This window comes from Helicoverpa armigera, chromosome 15 (assembly GCF_030705265.1).
Source record: "Helicoverpa armigera isolate CAAS_96S chromosome 15, ASM3070526v1, whole genome shotgun sequence".
Classification (NCBI taxonomy): Eukaryota; Metazoa; Arthropoda; class Insecta; order Lepidoptera; family Noctuidae; genus Helicoverpa; species Helicoverpa armigera.
This window is the reverse complement of record NC_087134.1, coordinates 8003215-8025161: the sequence shown is the minus strand read 5'-3', so window position 1 is coordinate 8025161 and position 21947 is coordinate 8003215. Positions and strand designations below refer to the sequence as shown.

The window sequence follows — 21947 nt, the reverse complement described above, 5'->3', positions numbered from 1 at the left end:
GGACCAATTACGACCTTATTTTTCATATTGTAAAACAAGTTTGATACAAAACCGCTGTCACTTGTGTACTATGTAACGAATTAAGTTTACTTGACAGCCTTTTCATTTCATATAAGTAACTGCTCCTGCATATGTATAGTTTTAACTTAAAGATTCAGCAGTTGGATCGTTTTTGAAATTGCAAATGTTTTATTTGTAGAGTAACGTATATACAGGTATCGGCTTACTACGACAAGAAACAGTGAATAAATTCTCATTAGGGATGATTAATTATAACGCCTGTCACAGTTGTAATAGCAATATATCTTGTGTGCATACGCAGCTGTTACTCTATTTCCTTTGAATATTTTTTATTGCACTCACTTAATCAAGCGTTCAATCCTTAAAAGTTAACAGAGGCACTGTTAACTTTTAAGGATAACTACAGATAATACCTGGATCATGTAAATTAGACAAATCTTTGAAAAACTGTAAACTCTACCATATCTAACAATTATGTTAGTAGTGGAAAATCGCGACCCTATGTTTCTCTGGACTCTACGATACCCTTGAGATAACTCTCATAACGTCTCCTAATTTCAGGAACACTAATTTCCCATTTCAAACCCTGCTCCAATTTAAACCCTATCACCAGCGTCACACAGTCTAAAATCCATTTCTTTCATTCCAGAACCAAATCAGTGACCACTAATGTGTGGGTCAGGTGTGTCGCGATGCGGGAGGAGGACCTGGAGGTGGCACTCAAGGTGGTGATCGTGGGCGACGGCGGCGTGGGGAAGTCCAGCATGATACAGCGATACTGCCGGGGCACCTTCACCAGGGACTACAAGAAGACTATTGGAGTGGACTTCTTGGAGCGACAGATTGAGTGAGTGCATTTCTATACTTCTATGGGGATTTGTTAAAGCTTGTTTTATAAATATGCTGATAAAGAATAGGTTTGATTCTTCTGCATGAGTTTCAAGTACAGCTAGGTCCATCGGACACTTGATTTACGCCATATGACCCAGGTCTAACGAAGTAGTAAATTCATGAGTTGTAAATATTTTTTAATTTTGGGAAGGATCCAAACTCAAGTGCTGTCAAAATAGCAATTTTACGAAATTATCTTGCATGCAATTGTTTACATGACCCAAAAAAAGTTCAAAGTATTTTATTTTAATCATCAATTACGTTACATTTTAAATAAGAAGTAATTTAGGCCCAAAGCATCGAACTGAGATAACTGAGTAGCAAATTATATATGCTAGATACCTAAATATGTTTTTTCGATAGCTAGGGATGGCATTGTATGTTCTCCAAAATGTACTAAAATTACGAATTTGTATGATGTTGGTATCTACCATGATTCATCATTTAATGCAAAATTGGCTAAGCATAATAAGCGTAATTAATCAGCATTGCTGAATAGAAAATATAGCCCACATCAATTACAATAAAATTAATATTGAGCGATCATCGAGGGGAAGTCTAGAGTCTAGACTAGACACTTACATGCATGCCCATGCATTTAATTACGATTTAGAGAAGTCTTGATGTCGTGCAGTCACGGAATATGTGAGTTTAATTAGGGTAATCAGGAGCTTCGCAGGTGTGGTCCGATGTTCCTCTGATAGCATCCTAACAGTCATTGAGTGCAATCTGGAGGAAATGGCGGCTAATTGAATAGCCCAACGTTTCCAGAGACGATGAGCCAATGATACTTTCCGCTTAGTACTTGCAAGGAATAAGTACCAGGAGGTTTTTGATATACCATGATGAAGAGAACATTTAATGGTTCTTATGTTTAGAGAGGATGCAATTAAACAATTCATATATATTCAATAATTGGCCTCATATTAATATAATTTTGTATTTTGTACAATTACTCCTATATGGTCAAAATCTACTACTATCTCAACAATCTACATCTTCTTTTCTTTAATCTCGTGATCACTTTCGCCATACCCATACGTCTTTCGACCATAGACTTGTACTAATCCAAAGGCGTCTATCTTCAGGATCGACGGCGAGGAAGTCCGGCTGATGCTATGGGACACGGCGGGCAGGAGGAGTTCGACGCCATCACGAAGGCGTACTACCGCGGCGCACACGCATGCGTGCTCGCCTTCAGCACCACAGACCGAGACTCCTTCCTCTCACTACACTCTTGGAAACTCAAGGTAACTATTACCACTCGTTTGCCCTTGAATAATAGGCTAGTTTCCTAAAAAATAATAATTAGTCCGTCTTGTAGATTGTCCAAAATTAAGCGATACGTATTTTTTCTTTTTTAAATTGGATCAGAACTTGTTAAGATATAGCGTGTTAAAGTTGAGTGTGACATCACAAGTTGCTACAATTTTCAGGACACTGTGACGTAAAAGGCCCCCACTCCTAATTTTTGAAGTGTATTATCTTTGTCATTTTATGTTTAATTAAAAAAAGAAAAAATACGTATCCAATATTTTTTGATTATCTAAAAAGCGGACTAAATATCATTTCATTATTTCGACCCTGGACACTACCCTATTGCTAGGTCTTCAGAATATCAGCTGAAGTGGGAGCTGCAATTTTGCAACTTCAAAGATTTTTATCCCACTAATCCAGAAAACGAAAGTTATGACCTTTTATTATCCTTAATTTTACCTTATCACAACTTAACTCAGAATTTATTTAAACAGTAAGAAATAAACATATAAGCAAAGCTGCCTCTTTACAATTTCCTAATCTAAAGAGCATCGCTATCATTAATGTTTACTCTTTGCAGTTCATTCATACTTACTTATACATTAAGTAGGTAGGGTTTCTCGGAAGAAATTGCGCATTTACATAAGATAGCTCTGAGAAAAACGGGCTAGCCAAGATAAAAAATGACGCAATCTGAATAGGTCTAATCTAAAATAATTTAATGTTCATGCATTTAAAACGTATTCAATTACCTCGTTAATGTCTAGCCAGTAAAGAGTCTCTAGTAAATAAAAATAAATAAAAACAAATTACCTGTATGTAAGTAGGGACATCCTAATCGTATGCAACATCTTACATGCTCGCAGTTCCAAGGGATTTGATTTCGCAGCTAGTGCAAGCAATAAAAATGCAAATGAGTCCGTATTGCCGCGCGTTTGGCAAGTGCTGATACTTTATAGTTATTGTACTTTAATAGCCATACATTGGTCATTGGCCGCGTTCGACCCCCTTAACGATTCAACTAACTTGTACAACATACATGTTAATGTTTCTCCTACTGGTTATTATACAGAACACTTTTTACGCCATTTTATTGCAATCGAGTAGCGAGAGACTGCTGAGAAAATGTTGAAGCAGTTAATAATGTCGCAATGTTGGAGTCCTTATTATTAAAACAGAGATGTTTATCTACGTTAAAAGTATTTAATCTAAAACATAAATCTTCAAAACATACATTTTAATGCCTAGCTCTTAAAATTCAGTTCCATGTTCCTAGATATTTTGTTAATTGAAGCAGCACATTAAGATAAGTGAGGTCGTGACTCGCTCACACAGCCGCCCGTGTCCCGACACGGCTGTACCGACAGTATACTATCTAATACACACTGCTATCAAGTAACGCACATCGACTGTTTACATTCCCCAACTATATTTGGACCGGGTACATTCATCTTAAATCTAGTAATTATTAGCGAAGATGCACGGCTCTCACGCGTTTCTCTTCACCCTCGCCAGTTTAGTGTGTTCAGTGAACTGTTTTCTAAGCAGGGAGTCCATATGTATACAATACTATGCCACAGGAGAGAATTATGACTTGAACGAGTTGCCAGAACAAATGTTTGGAGTGTACTTCTGGCCCCCGAATCAGAGGCAACGGGACAGCTGCGAGAATATCTCCTTCAAGAAGTTATCCCCTCAAGAAGCGACACTGAAGTCTAATGAGTGCAGCGCTCTTAACTTACCGGCGAATGAAACAGTGATGAAAGCAACATACGTCAACAACTCCGGCAAAACTGTCAATTTAGTGTATTACGGTGATCAAGAAGTGAAGAAAATGTATCGTGCTTGTGATAAAAATATAGCCACGTACATATTCAAAAAAGTGAACGATTCCTATGTTTTGGGTATTAATTGTTCGGCTGGTGGTCGTGGGATATTGTACTCCAAATTCTTGCCGAGCTCTGCAGAAGTGCAAGCCGTTGCAAACAGCATTGAAATCATGAATGGTCGTGAAGGAAGCCCGGATTGCAGACTTAACTAATAATTCTCAATTTATTTAAAATTAAATACACATTTACTTATTAAAATAACATGATTCTTAAACGCCTTGTTGTTATTTAATACACTTTATCTTAACAAATAGGTAATTATTGATGAATGCTTGTTAGATATAGTCGTGAAGTGTCGAGATTACTTACATGAATTATTTTCTATTTCAGGTGGAGAATGAATGCGGGGAAATCCCGACAATCATAGTTCAAAATAAAATTGATTTAATGGATCAATGCGTCGTTGGACCGTAAGTATTTTTTTTATAGTTTCTGTACGTTTATTAAAATAGCATCTAAAAAAATATATGCATAAGTTCAGTGGCTTCTGCATTGAACCCTGGGGAACACCATTATTTCAATCCAGAGTATTTGATTAGAATGGTCGTTCTAAGACAGTAAAATGTTGGATATTGTAAGAGCAATTTACCTTCTTATCTGTCAAAGGATCCAGAAGGAGTAATCCGTTCTTCCTTTTCGGTTTTTACGAGTATTTCGGGAAGTCAAAAGCTTATCTTCATGAATAAACACATACCATACATAGTAATGTCTGACATAAAATTTTGATTAGAGGCTGAAACTTTCCTAATACATTAAAGTCAGCATCCAGTTATCATCTAGGCTCAAACAACAGTTTTTTCCCTTTGACCTCTAACCTAAATCATATTTACCATACTTCCAGAGACGAGGCGGAGCTGGTAGCGCGAGCACTAGGCTGCCGACTGATGCGGGCGTCAGTCAAGGAGGACGTGAATGTGGGCGCGGTGTTCCGAGCGCTGGCGGCGCGGTGCTTGTCCGACATGCGGCGTGACGACGCTGATGCGTTGCCGCCGTGTCAGGCGCCTGTTATAGGTAGGATGCCATTAATAAGTACTATACTGATAGATAAAAATGCGCGGGCCCTGGGCTCTCGACTGATGCGGGCGTCAGTCAAGGAGGATGTGAATGTTGGCGCGGTGTTCCGAGCGCTGGCGGCGCGGTGCTTGTCCGACATGCGGCGTGACGACGCTGATGCGTTGCCGCCGTGTCAGGCGCCTGTTATAGGTAGGATGCTATTATTAACGACTATACTGACAGATAAAAATCTAAGAAGGAAGAGCATATTTCCTGATGTTTCATTAAATTTTCAATCGGTGGTACGCTTTTGGAAATTCTACGAGGAGGATAAGCCCTAATCATGGTTTTAGATGAAGAGCCCACCTCTGTATTAAGTATTTACTAAACATGAAAAGTAACGTGGTTCATCTATGTTTAACATTCTGTGGATAGTTCTATCATGGATAACTTTCAACTCAATCTGAAGCAATTTGTACAACTTCTTGGTAGATTTATCCAGTTGTCCACCATTTTGTGCCACAGACATCTTCAGCTGACAGACAGATGTCATTAACCATTAACAGTACGTTGTGCTGACTCTAAAAAATACACCATACAAAATCTTCTCAGTTCAATTCTATCCTTACTAATAAACATAAACGCTATTTCCAGGAACATTTACAAACCACAACAGCAACGGTACGATCCTGCTGCGGCCGACCAAGCACCGGCCGGGAGGCAAGAAGAAGAATGTCCTGCGAAACGCTTGCAGACTACTGTGATCAAGACAATACTGCTCAACTTTAACATAATTATAAATACTTCAAGCAAGATTTCACCTGGAAAGGGAACAGAACAGAATATTGGAAAAGACACCCCGAAAGTACCCATCTGAATTTCAAAGGGTATTGGACAGTTTTTGAACATACAGGATTAGTTTTCTATGTAAAGGAAGCATAAATGTAATTGGAAATTAATTGGTATATGATTGGTAAAAATCTATTGTTCTCCATTTAAATTGTAACAAAATTATCCAGAATTTAATCAAAGGTCCAGAAGAGACCACAATTTTAGTCGAATAAGAAAGCTGTTTAGTCATATTTTAATGTTTTCTAGTTAGTTTATATTGAAATAACAAATCTATGTAAATATTTTGTACTTATCTAACTATTCATTTTATAAAAAAATAAATTATTTGCAAATAAAGTGTCTTAACTTTGTTTTTTAAAACATAGCTTGGGCAGCGACTTGGTAAGCCAGGATTTTACCTATACAGGCCTACGCAAATACGACCTAAGGTTCAAAGTTAAATAAAACAGCGCATAAATATTATACAATACGGTATGTATTTAAAACGACGATATAACAATAAAATTAAGACCTAACGGTTTAAGAAATATCTACTATCCTAAAAAATGCAATGAAAAACACATGATGCGGCTACAAAGACCTTTTCACGACCATGTTGCAGAAAACAAGGTGGACTCGTATTCATGGTATACTTTTGTTCATAACCAAGTTGTTCCAACTCGTTAGTCAGTTGCAGGCTACACTGCGGGTTGTAGAGTTGAAAATAAAAGAAAGTATATGTTTCCAGCAACATTTTTGTTGCTCATCAACAAGGTTAATCAAGTGTTGCAAAACAAAAGTTCACCATGAAAGTATGGTATATAAGGAATACGGCCCATTTCACACTGTTACCGCAATGGTCGATCACAAACATCTATCAGTATGACAAGCCACAGGATTAAAAACACTATCTACCAATAGTTCTGCCATGACATTTTATGCCAAAAAACCTCTAAATATATCTAGGTTTACATTAGTAGTGTACATCCACCTTAGGTATTTCGTAAGCTAGTCCGAATTAAATGACACAAAGGGTGAATAGCACCATTTAACTATAATGATAACCAAACTATATAACCAGCCGTATACTTGCCACCGGTTGGTCAAACTGGCGACTTGACAGCTGAATATGGTTCGGTTATCGTTATAGTTAAATGGTGCAACTTGCCTAAGGATTGTACTTACAAGTGGTAATAAAGTGGATAACAGTACAAAATCTTGCATTCATACACATGTAATTTATTAATGTACACTGATAATTCGCAAAAATGGAACCAATGTATAGGAAATAAAGTACAATTTTAATTGGCTTTGTTGGTTAGGATGTTTTTAGTGAGTAGTAAATAAATAATTGACCATTTATTTCTTTTTAAGAGTATGTTAAGACTAAGCTCGCTTTCTATGGTCACTGATTAATACCGTCCATATGACTACACTGCCGAGGTTTTTTTCACTTACACACGAAGTTTTAGATAGATAAACCATTACTAATTATCATCCATATGAATTAGCCTTAGCCAAAGCGTAGTGTAAAAATCCTCACATAGTTACCAAGTTAAGCCAATATGATATGAAAATAATGGATTGCAGAGAGGAAAATAAATATTGAAGAAAAAGATAATTAAATAATTTAGATTAGATATATTTTTTCTAAAAGTCTATAAAGTAATAATAAATCCGTTAAAGGAAGCTTTAGCTTTAAAACGAATCATAGAACACTTTTGCGTAGAACAATAAGCTAATGACAGCAATGACACATACATTTTATTAACGGCCTAGCCACATAATAGTGAAGAGTAGAGTAGAGCCTTTATCACTGTCAAAGTATTATCAACCTTGTCGTGCTTGAAATAAAGTCTAAAGTATATTAACACAAGTGTGACATCGTGAGCATCTTCATGCAAATGTTGCGTTAATGAATTTTGGACTTGTCAGTAATAAGACTCTTCAATACGCTCCACCATATTTTGCCGGCCCTAAGAAGTAGTATATAATTATTTAGGTATATAAAATCTAATACATATGTCGATACACACATCATTGAGCATAGATTTTCTTGGATAAGTACATTTCAATATTACTAAAGTAATACAATGTTATTTTTTAATAAAAGGTGGATAAGTCATATTAGTATTAATAATCAAAACAAACCAAAAGTACACTATATTTGGATTTAAAAATTCAATTGACGGCATAAATACACTTTTTGGAGAAGAAAAGCTGTCAGCTACTATAAATTGAATGAATAGAACTGTTTGACTTGCATAGAGGTAATTATATTTTAACAAAAAGAAAATAAAAAACAAACATCACCAGACACAATTTGCACAGTATAAAAAGTATTTATACAAAAACTTATTCATTTCGGAAAGCATACAAAAACAATTTTAATGAATCGGCAGTGAACTCTAACATTCTCTCTAGGAAAGGAATTGAGCCTCTAAGATAACAAATGCAAAATGTTTACACACGGAAAACAACCTTAGGACTTACGGGAAACAAAAATTGAGAAATATTTCAGAAGTACATACTGTATAATCTTAGAGCGCTTTTACACGAGCGGATGTTCCGTCGCAAATACGGTCGGTTCGTTCAAGCTGCAGGTTCGGGCGTCATCGCTCGAAACGGTAGCTGTCGCTCGAAACGAATTGTATTGTAGGTTCAAAAAATGACGCCCGGAACCGAGTAACGAAATCTACTAATGTGAAAGCGCTCTTAAGCTAATGTTCACGCGGTAGTCCCGGACCGCCTGCGTCCTAAGGGTAGCTGTACAGGATAAAAATGTAAGATATCAAAGAACATGGATTTTAAGTAATCTATACTAATGGTCCATAGATAAACGAAATAAATTCCAAATTGATGGAATCATAGTAAAAAAACAAAATTCACTAAGTATACACATTACATATAGATTATCACATTTATCAAAGCTTTTCATAACTGCAAGGCCTAAATGAGAAGGTGCCTATTTATATAATCACAATCATACATACTTTGTTTATCTGTATTTGTCACACATGTTGTAATCAAGTGAGACAGCGATACCTTTTTAATACAGATTTGAAATTTCTATAAGCTTCACATTCATACTCATAGTATGAAATGAGCCATAGTAATAGATATAGACAATTTGTCAGATTTAAGTCAAACAACAATTCAAATTAATTTGATTAATCAGCAACAAAAAAGTGGTTCTCCAGATATTCAAGTGAAAGAAAATTAAAAAAAACATATCTCATATATATCTTCATGAATGTATGAACTTTTATGATATTGATTGCTCTTAACTGATTTCAAACCAGTATTGTCACAGCAGACGAGCATTCAGTCAACCGAATAACTTGCAATCAAAGGTAACATTGATACAGTAGGTACTATAAGTATTAATTACTGCGTTTATGTATCTTCACTACAGACATCAATTTCAGTATCACACTACCATATAGTTGTGATGTTACAACTTGTGATACGAGAAGCACAAAAGTTTACACAAAACATACGTACCTTGCACGCCAGAAACAGCCAAAGCTTGAAGTGTACAAGATGTAATAAAGGCTAAATTCGCGTGCTTAATCACAAATTCCGGCGTCAAAAACCACAAACAAACCAAGACATACAATTAAACAGTCTTTCAGTTACAACATATGCACGATAGGCACGCCCCTCAGGCACAGTCCAAATAAAGAAGCTGACGAGAGCTCAGCGAATCACGAGATTGCTGTCAAGCATCGCTGCGACTCACGAGCAGGTGGTCACGTTCAACTTGGCGAAGTAGTCTAGGAGGCCTTGAAGGCGTTTCTTGACGCGTTTCTGGTCGTCGAGGGTGCAGCCCAGGATGGCTGACTCGAAGTTCTTGTCGGTGCCGCTGGAGGGGTCTGGCTGCGAGGTGCAGGCGTTCATGAAGGTTTGGCAGCGGGTGTGGGCGACTACTGCGTCGTCGTGCACCGTCATCACTAGCTGGTCTATGTACATGTTCACCTGGAAATACGAGATTGGAGGTTTAATATATGGTTAAATTATAAAAAGTACAGTGAAGGGCTGTCATCAAACACCGCAAAGATAAAATGTTGGCATGAGTCCTTAAAAGGAATTTGCTGAGCATATAATAAAATGCCAATTACATACAATGCACATATTCGTACCACATTGTTTAGAATGAAGTCGGTTCAAAATGCTAAGAATTCAGATATTACGTGTTGCGAGCAATTAAGGAGAATTATTTCAGGGTCACACAATGGAACTATTTTTTATATTACAATGAAAGAACAGTAAATTGTTCAAGTTACTCATTGTCTGCATCTTATAAATCTACAGACGAGAATGAGACATTTGGGCTGCAAGCGAACCAACCAATCATTGTCTGAGATATATTCTGTCTGTAAGTTCAACAGTCACCATCAATATTTATTGACTTTAAATTGTCCTCAGTATCATCGAAGTGTCTCAAAAATAGGAATAATAAGCATAAATTGGAATATATTAATAACAATACCGGATGTTTTTCAGGGGTCACACAACCCGAGTACGAAAAAACTGGCCACTTTTTGCTATTCGCTTAGTTAATAGATAAATACGAAATTATTATAGATAGTTCAACTCAGATTTGCGCGCGGCCCTATGTGTGCGTCGGCTTGTAAATATACAACTTTCATTCGTGTGACAGTGACGTCGTCCGAGCATGACGTGTTCTTATCACTTTTTCTTATGGGTACAGTCGTTTACGAAAATACTAGTTATTCGCGGAGAAATTATTAAGGAGTCAGATAAAGCGTTTCAAAAAATAAAACGACATTCAAAGCTTTTTATTATTAAATATAGTTTTTCATTATTTTTTCATACGTCTTTTCAAACTGACATTGACAGTATCTAAGAATTGAATACTCCTTAAGTACATATTTTCTAGCTCGGGGTACGTGGACAATAAATAAAAGTGTGGACTAAGAATGTAAAAAGAGGTATAATCTAGTATAATAATGTAAACAAAATGTGTGGGGAATTTTAAAAAGTTATATTGCTTCGCATAATGTCGACCAAAATAACAAAATAATGAAACTCATAAATGAACGTTTAAGTCAAATTGATGAAGGGATGTGGCGTAATACTTGTCGACATGTAGAAAAGAAAAAAGAAGAATGCTATAGACATTTTGACTTTGGAGTCAGAATTTATAATTCTCCTTGGAGAGTAGCGAATCCGAAAATTCATCATTTGATTTTTCAAATAGCGATTCATAATCATTATAAATAAATAAACATTAAATTACGTAATAACTGTTTTTCTTTAAACCCCCGTATACAACCCCTAAATAACTGTATTGTACCCGACTGTACCTCTTGTCACGCACACAAAGTTACTGTATATGTACAAGGTTTACCCACACATAAGGCCGCGCGCACAACTGAGTTGAACTTACTATATATGTAATTATGTATTATGAAATCATATATTTTTTACACTATACTAGACAGTCCATATTTGCGAGTGACTTTGTAAGCTACATTCCAATTGATATGACGCGCTGTAATATAGATGGAATAGAATGCCGGAGACATTAACAGCCTATGTTTATAACTTTACTAGCTTCTGACAGCGGTTTCACCCGCATCCCGTGGGAACTACTTCCCGTACCGGGATAAAAAGCCTATAGCCTTCCTCGATAAATGGGCTATCTAACACTGAAAGAAATTTTCAAATCGGACCAGTAGTTCCTGAGATTAGCGCGTTCAAACAAACAAACTCTTCAGCTTTATAATATTAGTATAGATGTGGAAAGGTTGCTCAAATATTGATAACAATGTTTATTTATTGTTACGGTATCATCTTTCACCAAACTTAGATAGGAATACATAAGTAGAAAAAGTGCATTAAAGCACCAAAAATGGGTGCTCAACCTCCAATATCATAAACATCAACACTGAAAGCCTAACTTAAGACTAACACCGACCGTATAACTATAATAACGTAATAAGGTCATCTAACTTGCAAATCGTTAAGTGCGTTCCGTTGTAAACAATAGCGAGAGGACATCGCACTCATACTAATGTATTATGTCATCCTTGTTTTTTGCTGTCAAGATTCAGCCGATAGGAAAGCCAGAAGGTTCATTGTTTGGTCATTTCAGACAGTGGGAAATAGACCTCAGTCTCACGTCAACAGTTTAACGAACATAATGGTCAATTTTAAAGTGATTATTAATTTTATACAAGCTGTTGATTTGCATCCGTGCCATATTCAAGGAGGTAATTATGCTAATGATTCTCGACCCGAATCAATAAAAAAATTGGTACGTAATTTTTTTTCTTTATTTTTTTTTTCGAAATTCCGTAAATGTCATCTAGCCGTATTTAAACTTGGCGCGTGTGTTACTGGCCTGAAAACCGTGCTGCGCCCTCGCACAAACGCAAACACAAAGCATGCGCAACGATCAATCATAAATTTCATTCATAAAATTGGATTGGAACTATTATTCTTTGACACTAACAAGTTTGTTAGTGAATTTCATTTGAGTAGGGAAAGTATGTTTTTCCCTAATAAATATAAAGATAATATAGCTACATTGATAGCATATAATATTAACATTGTCATAGCCAACAATATGACAAAATGTAGGATAAGCGACGAGCCAGTATTGACTAGTTATTCTAACAATACTGTGATTGATTGTTTAAACTAGATTCTAAGACAATAGAACAGCGTAGCGACAACCTCATCCTATTTCATCAGAATGTAAACCGTTTTTCTGGCAAAATATTAGACATTGAACTTTTAACTGATAAGTTTTCTATAGATATACTTTGTCTTTGTGAGACATGGCTCAAGCCTGAGAAAATGTTATTTAATATTAATAATTTCAAGGTTGCTAGTGTATTTAATAGGGTAACTGCAGAGGGTGGTGGTACATTGATATTGTGTAAAAATAATGTAAAATTTAAGGATAGAAGATAGAATCGACATTACTTCGAGCTCTGTTGATCGCCTGTGCGAGGTAGCATGTGCAGAAATAGGAAGTCATTTATTCTTATGTGTATATAGACCACCAGCAAGTAACTTTTCATTATTTCTTACAAATATGGAGGAAATACTTAGGAAGATTTTTAAGTCTAATAAACTAGTTTTCATTTGCGGTGACTTTAACATAGATATATCTTCTGAATCTTCTGATAAATATCAACTGTTGTCTCTATTTAAATCTTTTAATTTAAAACATTTGTTTAATGAACCCACTAGAATTACACCATCTTCAAGTTCATGTTTAGACAATATTTTTACAAATTGTGTGGTTCAGCATTCTTCCATTATTGCTGGTGTGAGATCGGATCACTTGGGGCAGCTTGTTAGCTTTCCTGCTAATAAAAACACTCCGTCAAACATAGTAATAAAATACAGACAATTAACAGACAGAACCTTAGAAACCTTTAAAAATAATGTTGTCAATAAATTATGCAGTAGTTTTAAATCAGAGGACTCGAATACTAAATTTAATAAGTTATTTAACACACTTTGTCTAGAATTTAATAAATCATGTCCTATTAAGAAACTAAAATCGACAATAAATTAAAATTCAACGAATGGTGTACAAAGGGATTAGGATAAGCAGAGATGTATTGTATAACCTGTATCGAGAAAAATCAATGACATCTGATAAATCTTTTCATGATCATGTACGGAACTACTCTAAGGTATTCAAAAGTGTATGTATTCTTGCAAAGTCTAAATCAATTAGTGACAGAATAACTAAATCGGATAATAAAATAAAAACCGTTTGGAAAATAATAAATGCGGAAACGGGTCAAATTAAAGTCCGGGATACTGAACTATCATTAACGATTAATGATGCAACTGTGTCGGATAATGTGCAGGTTGCTAACGCGTTTGATAATTTTTTCTCTAATGTACCAGTAGAGGTTACTAAATCACTTAACTCGTCCTCTACACTTGCAGAGTCATTACTAAAACAAAATTTTACTAAAGAAGTACCGGATTTCGGATTCCATTACATAACTTTTAATACAGTAAAAAAAGCTTTCAAAAACCTTAATTTAAAAAAAACGGAAGACTTATGGGGCATCTCTGTTAAAGCCCTGAGCTCCGTGATTGACAATATTGCACCAATACTCAGTCAAATCTTTAACTCATGTATAGATGAAGGCACCTTTCCTGACTTGATGAAACACAGTAAGGTAATTCCAATATTTAAGTCAGGTTGTAAGAAAAATCCGTCAAACTACAGACCCATTTCTATTCTCCCGGCTCTAAGTAAAATATTCGAAAGGATCATGCTTGATCAAATGTTAAACCATTTCAACTTAAACGATATACTGCACGACCGTCAATTCGGCTTTACAAAGGGTAGGTCCACTACGGACGCAAGTGCGCGGTTAGTCACTCAGATTTTGGAAGCCTGGGAGAGTTCGCAGGATGCCGTCGGTATATTCTGTGATCTCTCCAAGGCGTTTGATTGTGTGGACCACGATACACTCATTTCTAAGCTGAGACACTACGGCATTCGTGGGAAATCTCTTGAACTTGTCCGGTCTTATTTATCCAACAGACAGCAAAAAGTGGATGTCTGCGGCTCAACATCTTCGGGGACAGTTGTAAAAATGGGCGTGCCTCAAGGCTCTATACTGGGTCCATTTCTGTTCCTAGCTTATATAAATGACCTTCCATTTGTGTTGTCTGATATTTCGGATGTTATTTTGTTTGCGGATGACACTTCCCTTGTCCTTAAAGTTAAGCGTAAGAACCCCAATGTTAGTCACATTAATGAAAGCCTAGAAATTCTCTCCAAATGGTTCGCAGCCAACAATTTATTATTAAACGCTTCCAAGACTAAATGTCTTAAGTTCTGTTTGCCTAACGTCACTGCGGTTGAAACAAATATAATGCTCGATAAGAGCAAATTAGAGTTAATTAACAGTACAGTATTTCTGGGCATTACCATTGACAGTAAATTGCAATGGGGTCCCCATATATCCTCCCTATCAGGGCGACTTGGTTCTGCTGCTTTTGCAGTCAGAAAAATCAGACAACTGACCGATGTAGCTACGGCCAGGCTTGTATACTTCGCCTATTTCCATTGCGTGATGTCATATGGCATTTTGCTATGGGGGGCAGCGGCTGATGTCCAATCAATTTTTGTTTTGCAAAAAAGGGCGATCCGAGCGATCTATGGCATGGGCTCTCGCGAATCTCTTAGAGAATTCTTTAAGGAAATAAATATACTTACATTACCTTCCTTGTATATTTTTGAAAATATTATGTTTGTTCGCAAAAACATCCATAAATTCACAGTTAAAAGTGACATTCACCAGATAAATACACGTAACAAACATAAATTAGTGGTTCCCAAGTTTAGGCTAACAAAAACAAATAAGTCGTTCTTAGGGAATTGTGTACGTTTTTATAACAAGCTACCTAAATGTATCCTTGATCTCACTGATAAAAAGTTTAAGAATGTAGTTAAAAACATTTTGATTAAAAAGGCGTATTATAAAATTCAGGATTACATTAATGACAGTGATGCCTGGCGTTAAATTAATATTGTTTTTTCTTTTTCCCTGCACATGTGGCTTCCCCGGCGACCACGGGCACGGGAGTGCCTCCGCCCAGACCAGCCAAGCCCAAGCCAGCAAGACCCCAAATTGTATTATTTAATATCTTGGTTATCCAATATATTTTTTCTTTGAATTGTATAAATTATTTTTTCCAGTAACGATTGCACTAAATTATTTTGTATAATTTATTATTACATGTTTAGCTCAATTTGGATTGTATAACATTCTCAGGACTAGATAGAAAACTGTATGTTTGTAATTATTTTTATTTTCTTTTAAAAAGAGTGTCCATGGAGTTTCTTGCCGGTTCTTCTCCATGAGACCAACTCTTTGGAACCGTGCACCTAACTTTGACGTTTCGAAAGAGCTTTCATAGGCCTATTTGAAATAAAAAATTTTGAGTTTGAGTTTGAGTTTGAGTTTGAGGATTACTTCGGAAATACCACGACATTACAATGACAAAAAAAGCAGTGCATATTAGTTATTTCCCATCTACTGTAATTCCAATCGATTACACTAGTTTACAAAATCAAACTTTTTGCCTGTTGCCGTGGATTTAATGGCTGGTAACATTCACTTATGTTTAGTTTTTATTAATTACACCCGCAAAAAATTTTTTGTAGCTCGACTTTACTTGTTATTGACTTTTTCTTTTCTGAACCTTTTTCAGTCGCTGAAGTACGTATTTTATTGTAATTATACAAATATGTGAAGTTTTTACAACACGAGTAGTTCAAGGAGGCGTTGTTTGAACAATCCAAACCATGTTTGTTACTTATGTGGAGAATATGTGTTTGAGAAGAGTAGTAATGTCATCAGAGACGCTTAAAAATACTTATTTTTTAAATTTTGCATTGTTGTTAGATAAAAATGACATATCTTGGGCTCCTGTTTGTGTTTGTAAATCGTGCGTTGTTTACTTAAGATTATGGAAAAGTGGTAAAAGAAGTACTTTTAAACTTAAAACATCAACTATTTGGAAAGAATCGAAAAATCATCTCGACGACTCTTACTTTTGTAGCGTGAACATAAACGGCTTAAACACCAAAATCGAGCTAAATGGCAAAACCGAAGTAGAACATGTGTTCAGCGACCAGTGCAGCATTCACCTGAACTTTCAGAGAATAAAAATTATATTGAATTTTGAAAAATTGTAATGATTATTTTTCCGACCCAAATATCGACCAATAGAATTGCACCATTCGACGTCACGTGGTACAACCTACATGGTATTATACTGATAATTTTTTTTGAATATTTTCTCTGGTCGTTGCTACGTCAAACTGACAGGTTGTGGCCGACATTTGGGACGGAAAAATAATCCCCCGAATACCACACGAGCTTCAAAATTATCGGGTATTTCCCGATAGGTTCGTTGCAAACAAATGAAGGAGTCAAGTTTTTCAGGTTAAAAAATCACGAGATTTTTCCTGGAAAACTTGACGACTTTATTTGTTTGCAGGGAACCTTGAGGTATTATAAGTGAAAATTATGTTGAACTTGTCGAAGACCTGCTTTTACAATTAAGAGATATGGGATGCAATTTGAGCATAAACTCACTTCCTCTTCAGTCATCTGGACAGATTTCCAGAAAATTTAGAAGATATGAGCGAAGAGCAGGGAGAACGTATGCATCAAGATTAACGTGTCATGGAAGAACGTTATCAGGGTTTCTGGGATGTAAATATGATGTCTGACTATTGCTGGTCTCTGATACGCCATTTCCCAAAGTCTACACATAAGAGAAGAGCTTTAAAGCCAAGTTTTTTGGAACTTAACAATTAATACAATTTTTAAACAAATATTCTTTAAGGTAAATCCACGTTTTTTCTCTTTAAACCGCACTTAGCTGAATCTCAAAAACTAGAGCTGATAAAAAAAAAACTACTAATAGTTTTAAATATGGTTAAATATGAGTAGTCAACAACAGCTTAAAAAATCCCGGCAACAAATGTACTGTAAACTAGTGTTATTTACGTATTGTATGTCCTCCTCCTGAACTATGGCACAAATGCAAATCAACACCTTGTATTTATTTGTGTTCTGTACAAAGAGTTTAAGAGTAGGTACCGTTAGTGCACTAAATATTTGTTTATCATTTTCTGGTCTTTCTTACTGTCTTTGACTCTGATCTGATGATCATAATGTCTTATGAGGGTTTAGAGAATTTATTATAAGAGTCCCTAAAGAAGTAGATTTGGTAAGAAAGAATGTTACTAGTGAGATGACGGCAGATAGAGGCAGATAGATGGAGGGAAAAAACATGCTGCGCTGACCCCAAATAAAATTGGAATAAGGGCAGGAGGATGATGATGTCCTTAAAGAATATCATGCATGTCGAAGGGATTGTTAAAGGGAAGCAACTTTACAACAATATAACACGAAAATACTTATCAAGATAACCGTTGTCAAAACCCAAAGTTCCGCATAAACATTAACTTGAATTTAAACTGGTGTCTAGAGAACAAAAAATGGGAGGAGGAACTCGTTGTATAACCACTGAATGGCCTTGCTGTGACCGATATGTTCATGCCGCGCGAGTTTTCCGGGACACTGGTGAAACCCGAGACCCCAAATTAAGCCTATTCTACGTCAACTATTATAGTACTCACATTAAAATGTACAGTTATTTTGGACGAAAAATATATCATCTTCCTGCCCTTATCCCAATTTTATTTGGGGTCGGCGCAGAATGGACGAGAAATATAGGTATACATTTTTCTTATTTAGCTTTTCTACGGCGACTAAGTATTTATGGTACTCACATTAAATAATTTACAGTTATTTTGGTAATTTTTTCTTCTTATTAAATTTTTGTAACTTAAATTATTCCATGTCTTTGTATGATGGCATCTTTGTTTCTCTAGCTAGCCAATTAAGATTGCAATGGAATGAGGCAAACAAGCAAACGATTCATTAATTAATGTTGCAGCTGCGATGTAATGCTTCTATTCTTCATAAGTAGATACATACCTACTAATAGTAATGAGAAGCTTCTGGCATTTTTTAGAATTCCTTAAGGTGCAGATTTGTATTATGGTTTACACAGTCTGGCCTTTTTTTGTCCGAAATAAATATTTTATCTATTAGGCAGTATTAGGTATCTAATTACCTACTGGTCCATTTTGTGGTTTTACAAATGGACATATCAAACAATGTTTAAGGTTCTTCTAACCTACAGACAGACATGTGTTGCTGGGGAGTTTGTTGCGTCACTTCTTCTTCCCAGCAAAAACACATAGGAAGTGGTGAAGGGTGGGTAAGTTTGTGTACAATAAAGAATAATAATAGTAATATACACCGCAATCACGATAAAATTCAACAATTTAACTACCAATACGGAATCATCAGTCCGCTAGTCAGTTTTTTTTGCAACCTAGCGTACCTACCTAAGTACAAATGGCATGAATCAAACAAAGAACGGTTTGCAGACAGCCACTCGCTCTTATTGCATTTAGTAAACAGCATTGACATTTAAACCCGGTCAGTGAGTCAGGGCCGGAGCCAGTTACATACACTTAACGTAATTTTACTACAACTACTGTATTAAGGTTATTAATTTCATCAAAATAACTGTCCCTAGATACATATTTCCAGCTTGCCTCGTAATTTTATGTTGAAAGTGTGTGCGAATTAAAAATATACAACTCGTTTTTACGCACACGAATAACTGCAACCAATTAATTTAACGAATTTGTGTAACACTTTTGAAAATAAGCATAGAACCCATGAAACCGCAAAAATATGCGCTAAGTATGTGTGGAATTGATTTTAAACGTAAATACTAAATGTACCAACAGAAAAAACCGCAACATAAAAAGTAATGAATAAAAACAATCAGTATAACTATTTCCTGATTGATTTCGCCTAGCATTTCCTCGAGTTAATGGCTCTATTGTTAAAATACGGCTAATAAAAGTAATAACAATATAAATTGCATGACTCATAATAATCATAGCTCACACAAATGCGGAATAAGCTGATACATATCACTTTTTAGATTAAATCTCTTTACCTATTTTCACACTGTGATAAGTAAGAAAATTTTATAAGAATCACCACACTATAAAAATATATAACTCTTTGTAGCAGCAAGGTAACAAAACAGATCAAGACTGATATACTTCATCAGATTATCTAAATTCCCAGAGTTTACTCAGTATACCGCAGTTTTTATTCTAGATAATCATATAATTATGACATCATTACTAAAACGAACACGACTGCACTTAACAGATATCAATACACTGATGTTGAACCTTCGGGAACGCGCTTACATGTTTGTATGCTGAACACTTAATAACTGACTATTGATTGGTCACAAGCAGGACTGTCCAGCCAGTATCATATACTAAACAGAACAAAAAGTCGTAACGCCCATCTTCGTTTAATGGTAAAAGACTCTCGCTACGATTCTTGGGGATATCAATTGACACAATAGCCAATATAATATGACATTCCTACACTAACTATAATCGTATTACTCGGCGTGGGCTTCACGAACCGTGAAAGGCGATTAAGCAGAACATTAGCAATATAATAGCCGGCTGGTTATAAAGACAGCCATTTTATAAATGGTCACTATCAAATTACCCAAATAAAGTTTATTGTCACCTACGATACTCTATGGTGAAGGTGAACGCTCTGCCTATGTCATTGTGTTCTGAGAAATTTCTTTGTGAAAAAGTCACCTAGTGGCAGTTTATTTTTAAGTACATTTGTCATGAAAAGAAATAGATGTCTAGTGTCTGTAATTTAAATATAAGTTTGGCATAATGCTGCAATCTCTTTGTTCCCGCTGAGTAGCTACTGTTATGATAAACATTTCTATAGTTTACATCAGAGGTTTCTTTATAAATTATTTACCTGGTGCAAGGCCTCCTCCTGCTGTGCGTCTCTGTCTGTGCGCACGGCTACCTCCACTGTCATGGCACGAGCTAGGATCCGTTCAGCATACCGGGTTATATCTTCCCTGTCACCTAGACAATCAATATTGAAATTACATTTTCAAAAAAGTATTTGTACATGTTTGTATTAGAAGTATATTATGAATCATAAGATAACAACATTCAATAAAATACATTAAATTTTGGAACAGATTGAGTAATTTTGTTGACACAAATTATTCCATATACAAAAATTTAAGAGATAAAGACAACTTACATTCACTGACATCTCCAAGCAGTTCAGAATGTTTGATGCTATCTAGTGTGGACAGCAAGGAGTCCCGCTCCTCTTCAATGCGGACAGTGTCACGCCGGAGACGTTCCACACGCATCTCCACTTGATCCAAAATGGCTATCAACCTGTCAGCATAATACCTCAGTGTAAATTCCATGTTTGAAAGCAAAATATTTAGTTAATGACTGAACATGAAAACTCATAAGTTCTAGCAGTCTATTGGGTATTAGGTAAGTTAATTAGGAAAATAGTGTCCACTGTCCCTTTTCTTGATTAAATTAATTAATTCCCTTGAACTGTGAATACAGATGTCTGCTCACAAATTAATGGTGTGTGTATAAAGCAACATTATTGCGGTTCTTATCAGAACAGTGTGGTCATACTCAAGATAAGTCATACTTAGTATTATCAAAGAATCCTCAAACTAAATGTGAGCATGTATATAGGTACTGTAAAACAATATTATAATCAGTTCCTTTTTAAGATACACTTAGAAGGTTACAAAAAAGGCCGACTAGCTCTATCGCTGTCGAAAAACATCGTAATATAATTAATTGCTAGCCATAGAAACATAACTGCTGCGTGGGTGAGGGCACGAGAGATTTTTTTATACCTCGTAACGATTGGCGTTGACCATTTTAGGAGACAGACCACGCGCTCCGCTGCCCAGCAGGCCTCATCATACTTTCGCATATGGAATACTATGTTATGTGCACTTTTGGTGAAAGGTTACCTGTCTTTCGGGGCTTGTGTTCCGAAAGCCGACGATTCATCGATGAGAGGCAGCCGCGAGCCCTCACCGGTATACAAGTCCACCGCAAACTGATCCACTTCCATTTTATCGTAATCGTTGCCTCTCAAGCCGGCCAGTGTTTCAATTATAAAAGCACAGAAATATCCCACAAAGAAGCAATTATTAAATAAACAGCAGCGACAATTTTCACCCGACGAGACGTCAAAATCAAACTAACCAAAACAAATTGAGTGACGTTTCTCAAATTCTCTTGAACTTTCCGAAAAATAGAACAACTGTCATGTCACAATCTGACAGTAGAACAATAAATGGAAATGTCAGAGCGCAATTTGGATTTGAATCCTAATTTCGAAGCAATAAGGGCTAAAATTGAAGTGAATATTCGTTCCCCACCCATTGAAAAATCCATAAACAAAGAAGAACCAGTTTGAAATCATAAACAATATTCGTAACTTTTAACCATCTTTTAACAGATACAAACCGATTCCTTAAAAATTTAGGAAACTTCTCATACTAATGTTGTAATTTTTAACCGACTTCCAAAAAAAGGAGGAGCTTCTCAGATCGAATGTT

General features: G+C 35.9%; 3 protein-coding genes across 3 annotated transcripts in view; 2 read left to right on the top strand and 1 right to left on the bottom strand.

Annotated features, from left to right (window-relative positions):
- The window catches only part of LOC110378331 (ras-related protein Rab-23), a 34028-nt gene extending 27795 nt beyond the window's left edge, over window positions 1-6233 (top strand). The window contains 6 exon segments of the mRNA XM_064038186.1: window positions 671-868; window positions 2001-2038; window positions 2041-2162; window positions 4389-4468; window positions 4900-5261; window positions 5706-6233. Of these exon segments, the coding sequence (XP_063894256.1) occupies window positions 714-868; window positions 2001-2038; window positions 2041-2162; window positions 4389-4468; window positions 4900-5261; window positions 5706-5815 (867 nt within the window). The 5' untranslated portion in view covers window positions 671-713 and the 3' untranslated portion in view covers window positions 5816-6233.
- LOC110378332 (uncharacterized) lies at window positions 3456-4272 on the top strand. The gene has a single exon (XM_021337544.3). The coding sequence runs from the start codon at window positions 3647-3649 to the stop codon at window positions 4208-4210; it is 564 nt and encodes a 187-aa protein (XP_021193219.3). The 5' UTR covers window positions 3456-3646; the 3' UTR covers window positions 4211-4272.
- Window positions 6234-6360: 127 nt separating the features above from the next.
- LOC110378329 (BAG family molecular chaperone regulator 2) lies at window positions 6361-21634 on the bottom strand. Its single transcript, XM_021337539.3, has 4 exons — window positions 21354-21634; window positions 20603-20745; window positions 20306-20418; window positions 6361-9860 (listed from the first exon to the last, which is right to left on the bottom strand). The coding sequence occupies exons 1-4, from the start codon at window positions 21455-21457 to the stop codon at window positions 9621-9623; spliced, it is 600 nt and encodes a 199-aa protein (XP_021193214.1). The 5' UTR covers window positions 21458-21634; the 3' UTR covers window positions 6361-9620.
- Between the last annotated feature and the right edge of the window lie 313 nt (window positions 21635-21947).